The 19536-nt window shown below is 41.7% G+C and overlaps 1 protein-coding gene across 1 annotated transcript in view; it reads right to left on the bottom strand.

Moving 5' to 3' along the window:
* Window positions 1–19536, bottom strand: part of hsd17b12.L (hydroxysteroid (17-beta) dehydrogenase 12 L homeolog) — a 47197-nt gene that overhangs the window by 20943 nt on the left and 6718 nt on the right. The window contains 2 exon segments of the mRNA NM_001094901.1: window positions 5007–5082; window positions 5370–5416. Of these exon segments, the coding sequence (NP_001088370.1) occupies window positions 5007–5082; window positions 5370–5416 (123 nt within the window).

Here is a 19536-nt window from a genome sequence, read left to right as displayed (position 1 = left end):
ATATATATATATATATATATATATATAACAAACAAGGGAAAGTTGTGCTCACCACTATTTTTTAAAAACATTAGGCGGGGGTGCAATGAGGCTGTGACCACAAAATACATATAGTCAAATACAAGAGTCCTCTGCACTCAACCCATTATCAATATATTTAAGACAGCGACATTTTGTGCATACTGCTACTGAAAAATGCCTTACCCTTTAAACAAAACAGGGATTGTTTGTCCATATATTGCAATATATTTAAGCTGAACAACTACGTCAAAGTCATCCCATATCTGGCCAGTCCTATGCTCAATTTTATCTGATTCATTAAGAATTCTATTGCTTCATTATACATTTTACAGAGGGACTAAGTTTTACCTGCAACTTAACTTGCTGCTTTCAAAGTAAAACTCCCAAACTTGGCTGCCCTTTTATTAGACACCAGTGGGATCACCTGACTATAGCTGGGATTCTTAATGAATCAGATAAAATTGAGCATAGGACTGGCCAGATATGGGATGACTTTGATGACTGTCGCTGTCTTAAATATATTGATAATGGGTTGAGTGCAGAGGACTCTTGTATTTGACTATATGTATTTTGTGGTCACAGCCTCATTGCACCCCCGCCTAATGTTTTTAAAAAATAGTGGTGAGCACAACTTTCCCTTGTTTGTTATAGTTATACAGGAGCAGTGACCAGCTCCATGTTGTAGCTCCCACCCTTCCCAGCTATAGTCAGGTGATCCCACTGGTGTCTAATAAAAGGGCAGCCAAGTATGGAGTTTTACTTTGAAAGCAGCAAGTTAAGTTGCAGGTAAAACTTAGTCCCTTTGTAAAATGTATAATGAAGCAATAGAATTCTTAATGAATCAGATAAAATTGAGCGTAGGACTGGCCAGATATGGGATGACTGTGACGTAGTTGGCCAGCTTAAATATATTGCAATATATGGACAAACAATCCCTGTTTTGTTTAAAGGGTAAGGCATTTTTCAGTAGCAGTATGCACAAAATGTCTCTGTCTTAAATATATTGATAATGGGTTGAGTGCAGAGGACTCTTGTATTTGACTATATATATATATATATATATATATTTTGCAACTGGGGGTACTTTATTTATTATAATACACTCAGGAATGACATCAGAACTCACCGTTTATAACTGATGACATCAGAACTCACCGTTTATAAGGATATAATTTACAAGATATTCATGGCTTTTGTGTATTTTATATATATATATATATATATATATATATATATATATATATATATATATATATATATATATATTTATATATATATATATATATATATATATATATATATATATATATATATATATATATATATATATATATACACATACACACACACATACCAAAAGGCTCAAATAATCTGCTTCAAAACATACTTATAAGGTACAACAACAAGAGCAAATTAATGACGTGCATTTCTTCAGCAGACAAAGAAAAAAAAGAAAATGTTTATATATTAATTTTTGAACAGGCTGACGACGTCCTGTATTTTTAGGTGGTGGGTGATGGGTGAATGCATGAGTCAAGACCAACTAGTGAGAGGCATCTGGACTCAGGGAAGGCATGGGGAGAGGAAATTGGATGATACATTCTATGGCAGGTCTTCTGGACGAGGTTCCAAAAAAATGATCTTACCTCTCTACAGCAACGGGACTAGAAACATTCCCTAGAGTTTGTCCATGTATAATCTATATGAGGCATGTGTGTTACATATGGGTTACAATACATCAATATAACTAACGGGATCTCTACCCAAAAACGGGCACATTGGGAACAGGAAGCTATTTTCCCATGTACATTCATTAAAAACGTTAAGGTATTTGTACATTTAATGACAAATAAAAGCAGCATTTCTTTATCCCTTTCCAGGGGGACTTAAAAAATGAGTTCTGCTTCCACAAGCTTCTGCTACATGGTTTCATGAGTCAAAAGCAGCAGTGCAGAGCTGAGAACAAAAAAAGGCAGCCAGACAGCTATTAGGGCAAGGCCAGACGTGGCGTTTTTACTTTACGTTTTTAAAAAAGCTCCGACGGGCGTAAATACGCATAATCTGCATTACCACTGAAACTAATGGAAAACGCACTATTTTACAGGGCGCTTGCATACTGAAATCCGCCACGGGACGCCAGTATTGGTGTATATTTTTTTTTTTTTAGCAGAAACGCGAATACGTCAAGAAACTACCAAATTGATAGACTCTAAGGGATCTGCAAGTTTGAAACCACACTTTACGCAAATACGCCACGTATTTTAAATATGGCGTCCAAATGCTCGTATATGCGGTTTTACATCCGGTGATGTAATTACGTTGTGTATTGACGATCATTCCTGCTCCATTTTGTATGTAAATAGCTTTTCTATCTCTAAATAGCTTTTCTATTTCCAGCCAAATGTACAGGTATGAGACCTGTTATCCAGCAATCTTGGGACCTGGGGCTTTCCGGATAACGGATCTTTCAGTAATTTGGATCTTCATACCTTAAGTCTACTAGAAAATCATGTAAACATGGGTTTTGGGTTTTCTAATAACAGATCCCATATCTGTACTAGAAAACTGCTTAGTAAAACATTTTCTTTCATGAAGCACAAACAGCTTTTGGGTAGAGTTTCCCTTTTATTGGGATAGTGCTATCTGAATTCAGATATATGACCTGATATGTAGATCACCTGAACCAGTAGGAGAAATGGGGCTTTCTGAGGGGGTGTGGCCTGTAGAGAATGACGGTGTGGCTGGGGCAGAAATAGTGTTGGCGAAGCTCAGCCAGATCTGGAGAGATTAAAGGAGAACCAAACCCTAAAAATGAATGTGGCTAAAAACGCCATATTTTATATACTGAACTTATTGCGCCAGCCTAAAGTTTGAGCTTGTCAATAGGAGCAATGATCCAGGACTTCAAACTTGTCACTGGGGGTCACCATCTTGGAAAGTGTCTGTGACACTCACATGCTCAGTGGGCTCTGATTGGCTGTTGAGAAGCTAAGCTTAGGGCTCGTCACTAATTATCCAGCAGAAAATGAGCTTCCCCTGTAATATAAGCTGATGCTACAGGTTTGCTGATTATTAAATTCTGATGCTAATTGCACTGGTTTCTGTGCTGCCATGTAGTAATTATGTGTATTAATTACTAATCAGCCTTATATTGTTACATTTCTATTCTATGGGGCAAATTTACCTAGGGTCGAATATCGAGGGTTAATTATCCTTCGATCAGAAAAACCTTGGAAAGCCTATGGGGACCTTCCCCATAGGCTAACATTGGCCTCGGTAGGTTTTAGGTGGCGAACTAGGGGGTCGAAGTTTTTTTTAAAGAGACAGTACTTCGACTATCGAATGGTCGAACGATTATTAGTTCCAATCATTCGATTCGAAGTCGAAGGTCCAAGTAGCCCATTCGACGGTCCAAGTAGCCATAAAAAACAATGGAAATTCAAAGTTTTTTTTTCCTCTATTCCTTCACTCGTGCTAAGTGAATGGGCCCCTATGTGTACTGTATATTGTGAGTGGGTCCCTAATCTCAGTAAGTGACAGCAGCACAGAGCATGTGCAGTGAATCAGCAGAAAAGAAGATGGGGAGCTACTGGGGCATCTTTGGAGACACAGATCTTTACTGCTAAAGGGCTGTGGTTGCCTTGGGCTGGTACAGAAGCACAAAACATTATGTACAACATTTCTACCTACTTCTTTTTTTTTAAAAGGTTTTATTTATTGGTTTGTACAACAAGGTATTTGCCGATGGGCGCAATACAACATTCCTTCTCCACACTGGAGACCGAACCATAGTTTTGCATTATTCCAACAAGGCAGAGTGAATGAATGAACAAACCGTTTTTTTTACCCTTTTAACTTATAACAAACACACAACAAATAGGGGGGGGGGGGGGGGAGAGGCCGTGTAGTTTACCCAGTGTATTCAGCCATACCTGTCCTGAGTGCTAATTTACCTGCTGCGTTGTGCTGTAGCAGAGTCCATAGTGTCTGCCCACGGGCCCCAGATTTTGTCAAATTTGTCTGGACAGCCTCGACCCAAATAGGTCAGCTTATAGAGTGGGAGGGCCTCATTTATCAAAGATTTCCAACCTTTCAAGGTAGGCGGGTTAGGTAGCTTCCATGCCAAAATAATGGATTTCCTAGCATAGAAGTACAGAAGTCTCAACAGGGAGCGCCTGTGCTTGTCTGGCTCTATGTGTTCCACCAGACCCAGGAGACACGCCTCTGGTGAGCGCACCTTAGGCAGGTCTAGAGTTTGTTCAATGAACGTTGTTACTTTTGCCCAAAATGTATCAATTATCGGACAGGTCCAGAAGGCGTGCATAAATGTGCCCGGACTGGCTCCACATTTGAAACAAAGGTTCTACCTACTTCTTTAGTTAGGCTTTAGTTCTCCTTTAAGGTTGGTGTCTCTGACCAAAACAATCTCCTTGTGGCTGGGGCTCATTCACTAATTATTGGCACCAGGTACAAAAATTTCCAGATCCAGATTGGCTTCCTGGTGGGTGAAATTTGTTATAAAGAAACAAGACAGCTTTCTTTCTGTAGTAGCCCTTCCAACACGTTCCTATCAATATTCACAACTTTATCAGCGTCATTTAGAGATTTTTTTGTATTTATTATATTATGTTATAAATATTATTATATTTATAATTCTTTTCAGGCCCTTCCTATTCATATTCCAGTCTCTTATTTAAATCAATGCTTGGTTTCTGGGGTAATCTGGACCCTAGCAACCCGATGGCTGAAATTGCAAACCGAAGAGCACTGAATAAAAAGCTAAATAACTCAAAAACCACAAATAATAAAAAATCAAAACCAATGGCAAATTGTCTCAGAATAGCACTCTCTGCGTCATACTTAAAGTTCATTTAAGGGGGAACAAGCCCTTTAAGCCACTTTGATCGCTGATTTAGATTTTACACAAATGCAAATCAAGAGGACTACGGGATCACACTAGGTTCATCTCCAAGTACAGGACTCACTTATGTGTTTGGCAGCTTCATCTAGTTTCTCTGGAGATCGGCTGATCAGAACGATGCTCATTCCCCGCCTTGCAAGCTGCAAAAAAAAAAAAATAAGTGACTTATATACAATATATATTGTACATTAGGTTACAAAGTAGATATGCAAATATGGATAGGGTGCATCATACACACACCACATATACATACATTGGTGTATACAGTGCAGGGGTGGGGTTGACATGATAATTAACAGGGATGACTTGCAGCACTATATATAATATGCATGACATATATATTGCCAAGAAAAGGCTCCTGGGGCGGGGGTGTAAGGGTTAGGGTGAGCTTATTTGGGGTACAAGATTAAGAATGTACAATTCTCACCTCTTCGGCATAGGCTTTTCCGATTCCGTCGGTGGCACCAGTAATAACTGTTCGGAGAGAGATAAAAACATTATTTTAGGCAGTTGTACAGTACCTCCGCGGCAGATAAGTGGTTAAATGTGGAATTGGCATGGCGATGACCCAAGTCTCCATAGTGGTCAGGCCCCTAATTAAAGGGATACTGCCATGGGAACAGTGCTGCTCCAGCAGAATTCTGCACTAAAATCCTTTTCTCAAAAGAGCAAACATATATTTAATTTTGAAATCTGACATGGGGCTAGACATATTGTCAGTTTCCCAGCTGCCCCCAGTCATGTGACTTGTGCTCTGATAAACTTCAGTCACTCTTTACTGCTGTACTGCAAGTTGGAGTGACATCAACCCCTCCCTTTCCCCCCAGCAGCCTAACAACAGAACAATCTGAAGGTAACCAGATAGCAGCTCCCTAACACAAGATAACAGCTGCCTGGTAGATAGAAGAACAGCACTCAATAGTAAAATCCAGGTCCCACTGAGACACATTCAGTTACATTGAGTAGGAGAAACAACAGCCTGCCAGACAGCAGTTCCATCCTAAAGTGCTGGCTCTTTCTGAAAGCACATGACCAGGCAAGATGGCTGCCTACACACGAATATTATAAATTTAAAAAAAAATACACTCGCTGGTTCAGGAATTAGATTTTATATCGAAGAGTGAATTATTTGCAGTGTAATTTAGAGATAAAAACCATAACAATCATGACACAATTCCTTTAAAGAATGCAACCTATAGTATCTCAACATCATCCAGTCACCTTCACCCCCTCCTTCTCCTATTGGATTGTAAGCTCTGAGGATCAGGTTCCTCTGTAGCTCTTTCTGAAAGCACATGGCCAGGCAAAATGACCTGAGATGCACCTACACACCAATGTTACAACTAAATACACTTGCTGGTTCAGGAATGAAATTTTATATTGTAGAGTGAGTTATTTGCAGTGTAAACAGTGTCATTTAGAAATAAAAACTACATAAATAAAAATCCTGACAAAATCTCTTTAACCATAACAAGTTTACAGATTTAACAGAGGACAAGAAAAAGGCAAAATCACTAGTGGCTCCACTATGGCACACAATCAATCAATCTCCAAAAACATCTGCTGGGCCATGGAAAAAGGTAGCCTAGAGCCGCCATCTTTATAAACCTTCCCATGCACCCACAGTGCACACTCAGAGGGGCTTAAAATTTGATACATTTGCCTTCCTTACCTTTAAAAATGGCCACCAATACTGTATGTATCTCTTTAATGCTGCACCCCTCTTCTCTATCCCAACATACTGCTTTGGGCAGCTACCTATGCAGTAGAGTGCGGTAACTGCTTCTCAGACCCAACCTAAATGCTGCAATCCCTTGTAGATGCTATGGTCAGTAGCAGGGGAGTAATGACAAAGGAAGCAGACCTTGTGGCTTCAGGAGGGTTTAGGAGTGTAGCAAGTCCAGCCAGGCAATTTCAATATATCTTGATAGAACGGGTCAACGAATATTTTGGGGCCCTGCAACATATAGTTACACCAATGGTTAGCAGACATAGCTACAAAACATACGGGTCAACCATCCGTGCTTGGTGGGGTCTAATGTTAATTTTGTTGGACTTCATTTAAAAGTCAGAAGTCAACCCTGAATCCTATTGGTGAACGAGAGATCCCTAGCAATTCCTCTTTATTTATATAGGACTGTAAGTAAAACGGTTAATCGATTCACATCAGTCCCTGGCTCAGTGGAGCTTATAATCTTATTTTCCTACCACGGCCACACGGTTCACTTACACCTGGGTCAGTTTAATCAGGATCCAATCAACCAACCATTGTGTTGTTCTTATTAATAGCAACAACCAGTAGATACAATTATTTATTTGCCACTACAATAACTTCAGGGGGAGAATTCAACCACATCACTCACTGTATCAAATAAAACCTCTTTCCTACTAAAAAAAACACAGCAAGTCCTTATTGACTTATTTCTATAGATATACCATGACCCGGATGAATGAGAATCTTCACAAACATACTCTTTCCTACTACTCTCATGGGATGTCCTTCTGCCCTCAACAAAGATCCCATATTGACGAATAATCCAGAGAGTTTATTGTGTGGTCCCCATATGTACAGTATATATACATATAGGTGATTAGTGTCCTAGTTGCATCTATAGTCACACTCAAGGGGAGCCCCCTTGAAGGTCCAACCTTTGGCTATGGCACCCCTTGCAGGGCCAATCTTAGCTCATGACATGGGGTGCTGATGTATCAGGCATTCACCCATGGTTTCAAGAAAAGACAGCAAATACATTTTCAACCTAAATCTCATTCTAATTGACCTTCAGTTTGGCCTTTGAGGTGTAACTATGAGTGCAAATCACCGTTGTCACCCTAACTAGCCTTCAGGCTGAGCCCCTTGCCACTGTTCCAAACTCCCACAGTTTGGAACCCTTGATCTATGGGGTAGCCGTGCTTGAGTAAGTCAAAATAGTACCTTAATTGCTGCTCCCATTTAGATGTTCCTATGCTCTATGCAACGTTGTCCAAAACCAAACATCTCCAGCAACCTCCTCTTTGCAGAAGCTGGTCTCTACCACATAATCACCTGCCTTCACCCTCCAATACTTTTCCTTTGTTCAAACCCTTTTGCGCCCCAACCCCACCTACCATTAATTGGATTCCCAGTGTTTCTGCCTTCCTTTTCTTGTGTCCATCTCAATACCCTTTTAAATGCACTTTAATCCATGAACTGTTTTGCATTGTTATCTCTGTCCCACCAAGGCTCCTTTATCATGGTGCCCACTCAGTTTTTCTCTCTCACACCCTATGCTCTACTTCTTACCTCTGGAATTCCATCTCTGAATTCTTCCTCCTCTTCTCCATCTCAGCTGCTTTAATTTTAAACTCACATCCTACTTCTTGAAGCATTAGTGCAATCTCTGGCATTTAGGTCAATTACCCTACTATATTGATCAGTGTGATACCATGCAGAATTGACCATTTTATGGCCACCTAATCTCTGTATCTCAAAATATATATATTTCTCAATTTATGCAAGCCCAACTTCTCCTCAGTAAAAAAATGTACTGATGTGGCTTGTCCTTTAAAGGAAAACTATACCCCCAAAATGAACACTTAAGCAACAGATAATTTACATCATATTAAGTGGAATATTAAGTAACTATTATCCTTTTACATCTCTTGCCTTGAGCCACCATTTTGTGATGGTCTGTGTGCTGCCTCAGAGATCACCTGACCAGAAATACTGCAGCTCTAACTGTAACAGGAAGAGATCACCTGACCAGAAATACTGCAGCTCTAACTGTAACAGGAAGAAGTGTGGAAGCAAAAGACAGAACTCTGTCTGTTAATTGGCTCAAGTGACCCAACATGTATAGTTTGTTGGTATGTTTGTGTGCACCGTGAATCATATGATCCCAGGGGACGGCCCTTATTTTTTAAAATGGCGATTTTCTATTTATGATTACCCAATGGCACATACTACTAAAAAAGTATATTGTTATAAAAATGGTTTATTTACATGAAGCAGGGTTTTACACATGAGCTGTTTTGTGCAATAAAAAATACATTGTTTAGAGGATATAGTCTTCCTTTAACAAGTGTTAATATTGGGGGTTTATTCATACAAGTTATGGTTGTTCAAACACTCCAAGGCTTGTCTTTCCTATAAAGTACCATTCCATTGTCTGAATTAGTGGGTCTATGCGCTTTTAATACACTTTGAGCTTAATACGGACGATTCCGGTGTTTGGTCCTCCATTGTGGAGCTTATAAAACCCAGTGGAACACAGATACGCAGCCTTCTAACCTGGGAGGTGGTTTAGCCTCGCAAGACCAATATCTGAATAACAAATGTTTTGGTCCCAGGTAGACCTCAATTAAGGCCAAATTGGCAGCAAATATCTGCCCAACCTTTAGCTCAAAGAAGCCCTATCGTTTCAAATAGTCGTACTAAATATGGTCTTCTAATGAATGATATCAAGTCTTCAAGATTTCCGTGACTTGTGGCTACCTGTATCTGCACGAATTTCTATCTTCTGCGTAATTCTCACATGGGAACTTTTATAGGGAGCGTTGCGTCCTCATGGAAGGCTTTTATGTTATATATACACACACACGCTGCATATATATTTAGACACAAAGCCTTCAGCAATGCCTGCTCGGCTCATTATACATTCCGCAGCCATAGCCAGTGGATGTAAAGTCTCCCATCGAACAAATCATTTGCAGTCAAGAGAAGAGCTCCAGACTGCGTGGGTTAAAAATATTCTACTCACTTTGTCCTCAACTTTCAGGGAACAGATATTTTTAGCAGCTACCCAATCAACCTTATCTAAATCAAACATCAGAAATAGACTGGAGGAACACTGCAAGCCAATGGGATATTTATAGTAGCTCTGTCTATGCTTTCACCCCATCTAAATCTAAGGAGACCAGAAGAAGCACGATTTTAAGTAGGACCTTCTTGGTGACCCCTCTTTTTTACCCCCCCCCCCATATAACACCTGAAATCAGAAAAGTCTCCATTGATTAAAGATTAATACTGCTGAAAGCCGTGACAGCTGCCTTTCCCATCAGCCATTTTGGTAAGGGAGGTGGTGGTGGAGAGATAAGAGGGTATATGGGGGGTACGATAGGAGGGGGAATGACAGAGAACCTGCATCATTGCTCCTCTTGGGGATCCATTACATGGAAAGAAAACTGCTATTTCAATTCCCCTTTGTTGCTAAAAATAGCAGCCCCAATTGATTCAAGCAAACAGGGCAGCGGTTCTGCAGAGCCGAATTTAGCAAGCGCTGAATTCCCTGAGACTGAAAGCTAACGCAGTCTAACAGATGCCAGCTCGTATTTAACAAAGAACAAAGATGAGGAGCGTGCAGGCTGCACGTTAATAAGACGCCAGCAACTCCCTGCCTCTTTGTGCTGCAGAGAAAAACCAGAACAACATGGAGGCAGGGGATTCAAAAATAGACACCAAGCTAGCACGAAGAAAGAGATTGAAAACAATCATGAAGTTATAAACAATCACACATAGGCACCCAAAATCTCCCCGTAACTGGCCTTCAGACTGGGCCCCCTTAGCTCATAACAAGGTTACATATATATATATATAGAAACATTGGGGTGTCACCCTGCTATAGTTCCAGGGGTACCCAGGGTACAAATAAACACTCACCCCAAATCTCCCCCTAACTGACATTCAGAATGGGCCCCCTTAGCTCATAACAAGGTTACAGATATATATAGAAACATTGGGGTAACAGTCACCCTGCTATAGTTCCAGGGGTACCCAGGGTACAAATAAGTACTCACCCCAAATCTCCCCCTAACTGACCTTCAGACTGGGCCCCCTTAGCTCATAACAAGGTTACAGATATATATAGAAACATTGGGGTAACAGTCACCCTGCTATAGTTCCAGGGGTACCCAGGGTACAAATAAACACTCACCCCAAATCTCCCCCTAACTGACCTTCAAACTGGGCCCCCTTAGCTCATAACAAGGTTACAGATATATAGAAACATTGGGGTAACAGTCACCCTGCTATAGTTCCAGGGGTACCCAGGGTACAAATAAACACTCACCCCAAATCTCCCCCTAACTGACCTTCAGGCTGGGCCCCCTTAGCTCCTAACAAGGTTACATATATATATAGAAACATTGGGGTGTCACCCTGCTATAGTTCCAGGGGTACCCAGGGCACAAATAAGCTCTCACCCCAAATCTCCCCCTAACTGGCCTTCAGGCTGGGCCCCCTTAGCTCATAACAAGGTTACAGATATATAGAAACATTGGGGTAACAGTCACTGCTATAGTTCCAGGGGTACCCAGGGCACAAATAAGCACTCACCCCAAATCCCCAGTGGGGTATATATAAACAAGGAAAATATATTTTTTTCTATGTGTTCAGCACATGGTTCTTTGAAACCCTTCCACGTCCTAATTTGCATATGCAAATTAGGGGTTGTATTCGGTTAGGGATTCATACAGAACAGATTCGGAATTCGCCAAATCCCAATATTGTATATTTGATTTGGAACATGGTGAGTGCACTCGAAATTGCGTTTTGCTCACTGCACTTGTGGTTGTAAATGACCCTTAATGCGTTTTGCACGCAATAAACGGAATATTTTCCAATATTGTACAAAGGGAACATTTTCCATGATCTGATCATACATAGATTGTTTTTGAGATGGAATTTCCAACCTTATAGGGACATCATTTAACATGAGAAAAATGATCTTGAGAGACAAGACAATGCAATTAGTGGTGCCAACGTACAAAGCAGATGTATTCCGAAATTTCAGCCTCCCGATAATCAACTGGTTAAAAAAACCATGCATCATTTCTGCTCCAAGTACGCTGACCAGTCTCTGGTTATTTTTGGAAACAGGACGAAAATTGCAAATGAAAAACGACCCCCTTCTATCATATTCTAAAGGGAGCTTGAAGGCTTTTTTGTCCCTCTGAACGTTTCACGCAGGAGTAACAATAATAGTGGATACGTAAGCAGCAACGTACATGGGAATGAGTGAAACGCGTGACGCTAAACATCTGTGAATTGAAACAACCAAGGGAATAAATTAGAATTACAACAACAACAAAAAAAAAATCACCCCCGCCTTGCACCTTCATTCATTCTTATTTGAGGGGGATGGCTAGGAAATGAGGGGGTCGGTGTTAGAATATGGGGGGCCGCAAATGAGGAGTAAATCTGATAATGAGGCAGAAGGGAGAAAGGGCTGTGGAATATTTATAAAAGCGGCTTGCCTGTCACACAGACTCTGATGAATATTTTTACAGGATAAAAATGGCAATGAAGAGTCTAAAAATAAAGCACTCTGTTGCAGACCTGTCTGGCTTGGCTACGCCACCGGAATACAAACACTATCGCTGGCACGTCTCTCCACAAAGGATCTGCGAAAAGAGGGGATTAGTGAAAGGGGGGGGGGAGAGAAAAAAAAAAGTCTTGGTCGTTTTTAGCTCCGAGTGCCCAGACATATATTAAAAATAAAATTTGAATGGGAAATTTTATCGGCTTTGTCTCTCGAATCAATATCAGCTTGCCCACATTTTGTCGCTAAATTTATTGTAAGGAAAAGTCGCGGCAGGGAAAAAAATTGTCGGGTGGGAATTTTTTTGTAAACGTGAATCGTTTTTGCAGAAGCCGATAGGAGTGTGTGCGAGTCTGAAAATACAACGCACAATCCTACCACCTTCCGTACCAAAAAAATTCTCATTGGTGCACAGCCTGGGGTACTTTAGGCCGAACGATGTTCCACTTTCTTTTCCAACTGCACAAGTATCCCCTGTGCCCATTCTAGAAGAGCACACGTGCCGTAGAGAAATACTAGAACATGCCCAGAACACCCATGGAGGCCAGACAAAGATGGAGGGACATAACGGGAAGTTTATGTGCCTCCGTCTGAAGAGGAGCACCAGAGTTGGGTAGAAGGTAAGTGCAGGTCTGGAGTGAGATTCAATCATAAAAATCACTGCCCTATTCAGTCAAGCTCCTCCATAATGGATAAGCTAAAAAAAATTGCTGTGCAGTGAAGTTGGTGGCCTCCATCTCTGACAGTGTCAGTTCCAGTTGGCTCTGATGCTGACCAGTTGTATGTTCAGTAGAACAGATGCAGCCAAATATGGCGGCCATCAACAGTCTACTTTGATCAACCTTGGGGGGTTCATGTGTTTTGGAAGAGGGCAGTTGAAAGCCGACACAGACCCAAAAATGGCAGCTGGCCAAAGCACCTATAACTGCCATCCTGAAGGTGGATTGCCTGCAAGTGCTTTAATAATCGACAGTTGCTTGGAAACAACACTGCAGCATTTTTAGGCACTTGAGTCTAAACTCTTAGGGCAATAGCACATGGGACGAGTCAGCTCGCTTAAATGGAAGTCAATGGGGGTGGTAAATGGGCACAAAGGTATTGGTACTGGTACTAGTCTAGATATGGGTTACTGTATAGTGACATACACACTGTGATGTACTTCGCTTTCTATGGTCTTTATATCCATATTTTCATTGCCAAGCAGAGGGCAGGATGACCTGTGTTTTCACCTCTTGACGTGTTCCGTGCCAAATAATTCTCGGGGGGGGGGCATTACTGCAGTCACACTAAGAAGCGCTACATTCTATGATGCAGTTCCATAAACCTAAATTAAAATACAACTAAAGTGGAATATAGCTAAACAGATCCTCTCCCTTTTTTACATATCTTCTGTAAAAAGAATTTGCCCAAAAAATAAAAAAATGTTGACAAATGTTCTCAACTGCCATAAACAGCTTTGTACTAAATTTAAGTAAGTGTCTTGCAGCCCCTCAATTGTACATAAACTAAAAATACAAGGACGATGGGAGTCAAAAACGCTGGAAAACTGCATGGGGTTATGGACAGCAATTGCTAAGGATAACATTCTGGAAACTGCAATTCCCAACAGATGGAGCAAAGCTTAGCATTATGGGAACTGCAATTCCTAACAGATGGGAGCACAGCTTAGAATTATGGGCACTGCAATTTCTAACAGATGGGAGCAAATCTTAGCATTAAGGGCATTGGAATTCTTAACAGATAGAGCAAAGCTTAGCATTATGAGAACGGAAATTTCCAACAGATGGAGCAAAGCTTAGCATTGTGGAAACTGCCATTCCTAACAGATGTTAGCCATTGCAGTTCCCATAATGTTAAGCTTTGCTCCATCTGTTAGCCATTGCAGTTCCCATAATGCTAAGCTTTGCTCCGTCTGTTAGGAATTACAGTTCCCATAATGCTGAGCTTTGGAGCTTTCGGAGCAAAGCTTATCATTATGGAAACTGTAATTCCTAACAGATGGAGCAAAGCTTAGCACTATGGGAACTGCAATTCCTAACAGATGGGAGCAAATCTTAGCATTAAGGGCACTGCAATTCTTAACAGATAGAGCAAAGCTTAGCATTATGGGAACTGCAATTTCAACAGATGGAGCAAATCTTGGCATTATGGGAACTGCAATTCCTAACAGATGGAGCAAAGCTTAGCATTGTGGGAACTGCTATTCCTAACAGATGTTAGCCATTGCAGTTCCCATAATGCTAAGCTTTGCTCCATCTGTTAGGAATTGCAGTTCCCATAATGCTAAGCTTTGCTCCGAAAGCTCAGCATTATGGGAACTGTAATTCCTAACAGATGGAGCAAAGCTTAGCATTATGGGAACTACAATTTCTAACAGATGGAGCAAAGCTTAGCATTACGGGAAACTACAATTTCTAACAGCTGGAGCAAAGCTTGCAAATTGCAGTTCCTAATGGCTCGAGCAAAGCTTAGCATTCTGGGAGTTGTGATTCTAACAAGCTATAGCAATGCGTAGCATTTTGGGAATTAACAGTTCCTAACAGCTGTTTCAAAGCATTTACGGAATTGCAGCTCCTAACAGCCCAGAACTATGGGATGTGAAGTTCCGAACAGCTGGAGTAAAGCTTAGCATTATGGGAAATGCAGTTCCAAGCAGCTGGAGCAAAGCGTGGCATTCTGGGAACTGCAATTCCAAACAGATGGAGCAAAGTTTAGCTTTATGGGAACTACAATTCCTAACAGATGGAGCAACGCTTGCAGATTGCAGTTCCAAATGGCTAGAGCAAACCTTAACATTCTGGGAGTTGCGGTCCTAACAGCATGAAGCAAAGCATTCTGGGATTTGCGGTCCGAATAGCCTAAAAAAAAGCATAGCATTCTGGGAGTAGCAGTCCTAACAGCTGGAAGCAAAGCATAGCATTCTGGGAGTAGCAGTCCTAACAGCTGGAAGCAAGGCATAGCATTCTGGGAGCTGTGGTTCCTAACAGCTAAGAGGGATGCACAGGATTCTGGAAGTAGCTGTTCCTAACAGCTGGAGGGACGCACACCAGATATCTCTGGGTGACCTTATAATTAATGACACGGCAGTGACAGCTACAGATGTTTCTATACTGTTCTAAGTTGTTCTTATTGGCCGAAAATCACAGCAAAATAACAGAATAGTCCATCTGGTGTCCTCGTCCCCTTGTGCATTTGCTTATTAAGCTTTTCTCAACAGTGAGTTTCTTTCAAAAGTTTCTTTGCTGTTTTGGCAGATAAGTAACATTTGGTCTATTTCATTGATAAATCAGGGAGTTCTCTTGCACCTGTTCAAACTGCAGAAAAAGGCAGAATGTGCTCATAGGCTGGCGGCCTCCAATCAGCAGCGAGCACGGAGTCGGCTTTTGTTGTCAAGGCAGGATTTTCCTGCTGCCGGCTCTCCAGCTCCCTCTATTCTGCAGAGAACGGCTTTTTTTTTTATGGGAAAGGGTTTCTGAAATCACGGAGACTGGATCATTCATAAATAAAGAAATGGTTTGCTCGTGAGCTCGAAGCACAGCTTGTGCAGAGGAATGGGATTCCGTTTAAAGGCTACACAAACCCATAAAATAAAATGGTGCGAAACAACAGATATGGTAATGCCGAGCAACTTTCCAATATACATTCGATTAGAAATGTCTATGGTTTTAACGTTATCGGTCACTGTATCTGCTGCCGAAAGCCGTTATCGGTCGGCCCTGTTGGTTCTTTTGAAACAACGTAACAGAAAGCAGGGGAAGGAGCATGCCAGGCTGACTTGTTACATTGTTGCAATTATATTTGCAAGTAACTGTATCCTTTCAAGAGTTGGCAACATTTTAACGGACGGACGGGAATGGAAGAGTGAAAGGTGGTTGCGCTTTTAGAACTTCCCTCACCTTAAACAACCCAGGCAAAAATCTAAACTGGCTGTACGGATGCGGTGCAATACCAGCGCCTGCCTGCCCTCTAATCAGTGCCAATCAACAGGGGATGCCTTCGCAACAGACTGAGCACTTAGAATCTCGTGTGTGTGGGTGGACTGGGAAGGTAAAAATGCCTGTTTGGCACCCAATGCCCGACGGGGGTTACAGCGTAAATCACACAAAAAGACCAAAAGAATATCGGCAATGTAATTTTCTTTTTTTGTTTCAAAAAGAACACGATTTTTAGATACAGAAAAAAAAAACATGGATAAATCAAAGGAAACTGTCACGTACTGCAAGGGTGCATCTGGTGGCCATTAAAGTGATACTGACACCTAATAGGGAACAATCCCCAATGTTTTTTATCTGCTAGCCCCCCTGTTCCATCTTCATGCACATCAGACCGACAGCCCAAAAGTCAACTGGTCTGTTCCTGCAGCTGAAATGCAGAGCTGCACTGGGGGGTTTGGCAGGTACTATATTTGGTTGCATTGCTTCTGCATACTTCCCAACATTTTGGAAATAGAAAGAGGGACCAAAAGATTTTTGACCACACCCATTTTTTTGGCCACATCTCCTAATTACCATGTTCATTTTACAAAATGTGGCAGGTTATAAAAGTTTGAACATATTTCTGTGCTTTTATGTGTTATTACAGTTTTGCGAATGAAGGTGAATTGCCCTTTAAGCTGCAAGTCACAGTTTCCTTCAAGAGACCTGCTTTAGAGTCCTACGTGGAAACAATTTATTAAACCCAAACGCGACCCACATACTTACCTGCTTTGACCCGCTACCCGACCCGCAAGTACCTTATCCGCAACCCGATCCGCTGACCATCAAGAAACAGGAAGTGCTGTCATTGTGAACCGGAAGTGACAGCATTAGAAGTAGGCGTGATCAGAAAAAAAGGAGCAAAACTCGCTATCGAGAAGACCCGCGAACCGCAAACCTCAGAGAACACCGACCCACGTCTATACCCGCTCCGGAAACTTCTACCTGCAACCAGCAGGTACCGCAGGTTTTTGCAGGTAACCCGCAGGTACCCAAACCACTGAAGGACTCTAAACTGCTTATCTTAAATAGTTACAATTGCTTCTTTGCTTATTACAAAAGTATCCAAGTGCAACTTAATTCTGTGCCAATTAAGTTAGAAACTTTCAGTAACAATCGGGGACTGCAGGTTGAGCTGTCAAAATCCGGATTGTCCGTGAAAAACGGGAAAGTTGGGAGGTAAGCTCCTGGTCCTTAAGCTTTGTGGTGGCGATGTCGCCAAACGAGCAGATCACTCCCCCATATGCCCACATCGAGGTGGGCGATATCGGGCTGATCCGATTGTAGGCCCTAGGGCCCAACGATCAGATCAGAACGGAGGCCAAACGGGAGGTCGGATCGTGGGACCGCATCAACGAAAAGATGCAGCCGCAATCCGACAGGATTTTTTAAACAACCCGATCCGCATCTGGCTGACTTCGGCCAGATATTGATCAGGAAATCCCGTTGGGGGGCTCTACACATGGGCCGATAAGCTGCCGACTTGGTCTGTCAGCAGCTTTTATCGGCCCGTCTATGTGGGCCTTTACACAAGATTGGTAGATCTGAAAACAGCATTCAATAGTAAAATCCAGGTCCCACTGAGACACATTCAGTTACATTGAGTAGGAGAAACAACAGCCTGCCAGAAAGCAGTTCCATCCTAGTGCTGGCTCTTTCTGAAAGCACATGACCAGGCAAAATGACCTGAGATGCACCTACACACCAATATTACAACTAAATACACTTGTTGGTTCAGGAATTAAATGTTATATTGTAGAGTGAATTTTTTGCAGTGCAAACAGTGTCATTTAGAAATAAAAACGAAAAAAAACAAAATCGTGCTAGAATCCCTTTTACCTAATAAGCTTTCCGATGTAAAACTTTTATTAGTAGCCTCCCTAGACAGAAATTTACCATCCAGCCCTGGGCAGTGGATCTATCGGTTCACGGATGGAAGGTAAGAAAATAAGCACCGAGGATTGAAGCTGTACTACAAATACACCTGAACCCCAATTTTACATCCCCTGATATTATGTTTTCACTGAACCAATGTTTACGGTGCCACAGAGGCAATTTGAGTTTTTTCCCCCAGCAGCTTAACGCCACTTTTAAACAGGTGAAAGTAAAGTTAGGGTTCTGCTGTATCTCTAATCTGTACTGGGCATCACTGCTCCCTCTGCTGCCAAGGACACATAACAGGAGACCCAACAAACATCTCTGCTCATATCAGACTGCTGATGGGGCGCGTGGGCAGAGATATAGGTGTATTTGAGCAATGGCTTCTCTTTGTACTAAAGTTCTTAATGGAAAAGTACCAAGCACATGGTATCTATGGATTGGAGAAAAGCTGATGTCATTCCAATATTTAAAAAGGAATTACGATCTCAGCCTGGCAATTATAGGCCAGTAAGTTTGACATCGGTGGTGGGCAAGTTATTTGAAGGCTTGTTAAGGGATCACATTCAAAATGTTGTCCTAGTGAATGGCATTATGAAGGACAGGTCATGTCAGACAAATTTGATTGCTTTTTATGATGAGGTAAGTTAGATGCTGGACAGTGGGGGCAGTAGATGTGATCTATTTGGATTTAGCCAAAGTGTTTGATACCATGCCCCACAAACGACTGCTTTCTAGACTTAGGTCTGTTGGGCTTAATGAAGTCGTTTGCACATGCATAGGAAACTGGCTACAGGATCAGGTACAGAGGGTGGTTGTTAATGGTACATTCTCTACTTGGAGTAAGGTTCTTAGTGGGATCCCTCAGGGCTCAGTATTGGGTCCACTTTTATTTAACTTGTTCATTAATGACTTAGGGGAGGGTGTTGTAAGTAATGTATCAGTGATTGCAGATGACACAAAACTAGCAGCCCAATTAATTCCATCCAGGATGTGGCACTTGCAACAGGATCTTGACAAACTGGCAATCTGGGCAGCTAAGTGGCAAATGAGATTCAATGTTGATAAATGTAAAGTCCTGCACCTGGGATGTAAAAATATCCACTTATACCCTTAATGGGACTGCACTAGGCAAATCCATTATGGGAAAAGGACCTTGGAGTCCTTGTAGATGATAAACTTGTCTGTAGCAAGCAATGCCAGTCAGCAGCATCAAGGGCAAATAAGGTCTTGAGCTGTATTAAAAGGGGCAGAGAGTCACGGGAGGAGGGGGTCCCACTGTATAGAGCACTGGTAAGGCCCCATCTAGAATATGCCGTACAGTTTTGGTCTCCATCACTCAAACAGGACATTATTGTATTAGAGAGGGTACAGAGAAGGGCAACTAAGCTGGTAAAGGGAAAATCTTAGCTATGCGGAAAGACTGGCCAAATTGGGGATTTTC

This window comes from Xenopus laevis, chromosome 4L, assembly GCF_017654675.1.
Source record: "Xenopus laevis strain J_2021 chromosome 4L, Xenopus_laevis_v10.1, whole genome shotgun sequence".
Taxonomy (NCBI): Eukaryota; Metazoa; Chordata; class Amphibia; order Anura; family Pipidae; genus Xenopus; species Xenopus laevis.
The sequence above is the reverse complement of the archived record's forward strand: the minus strand, read 5'-3'. Positions and strand labels throughout refer to the sequence as shown.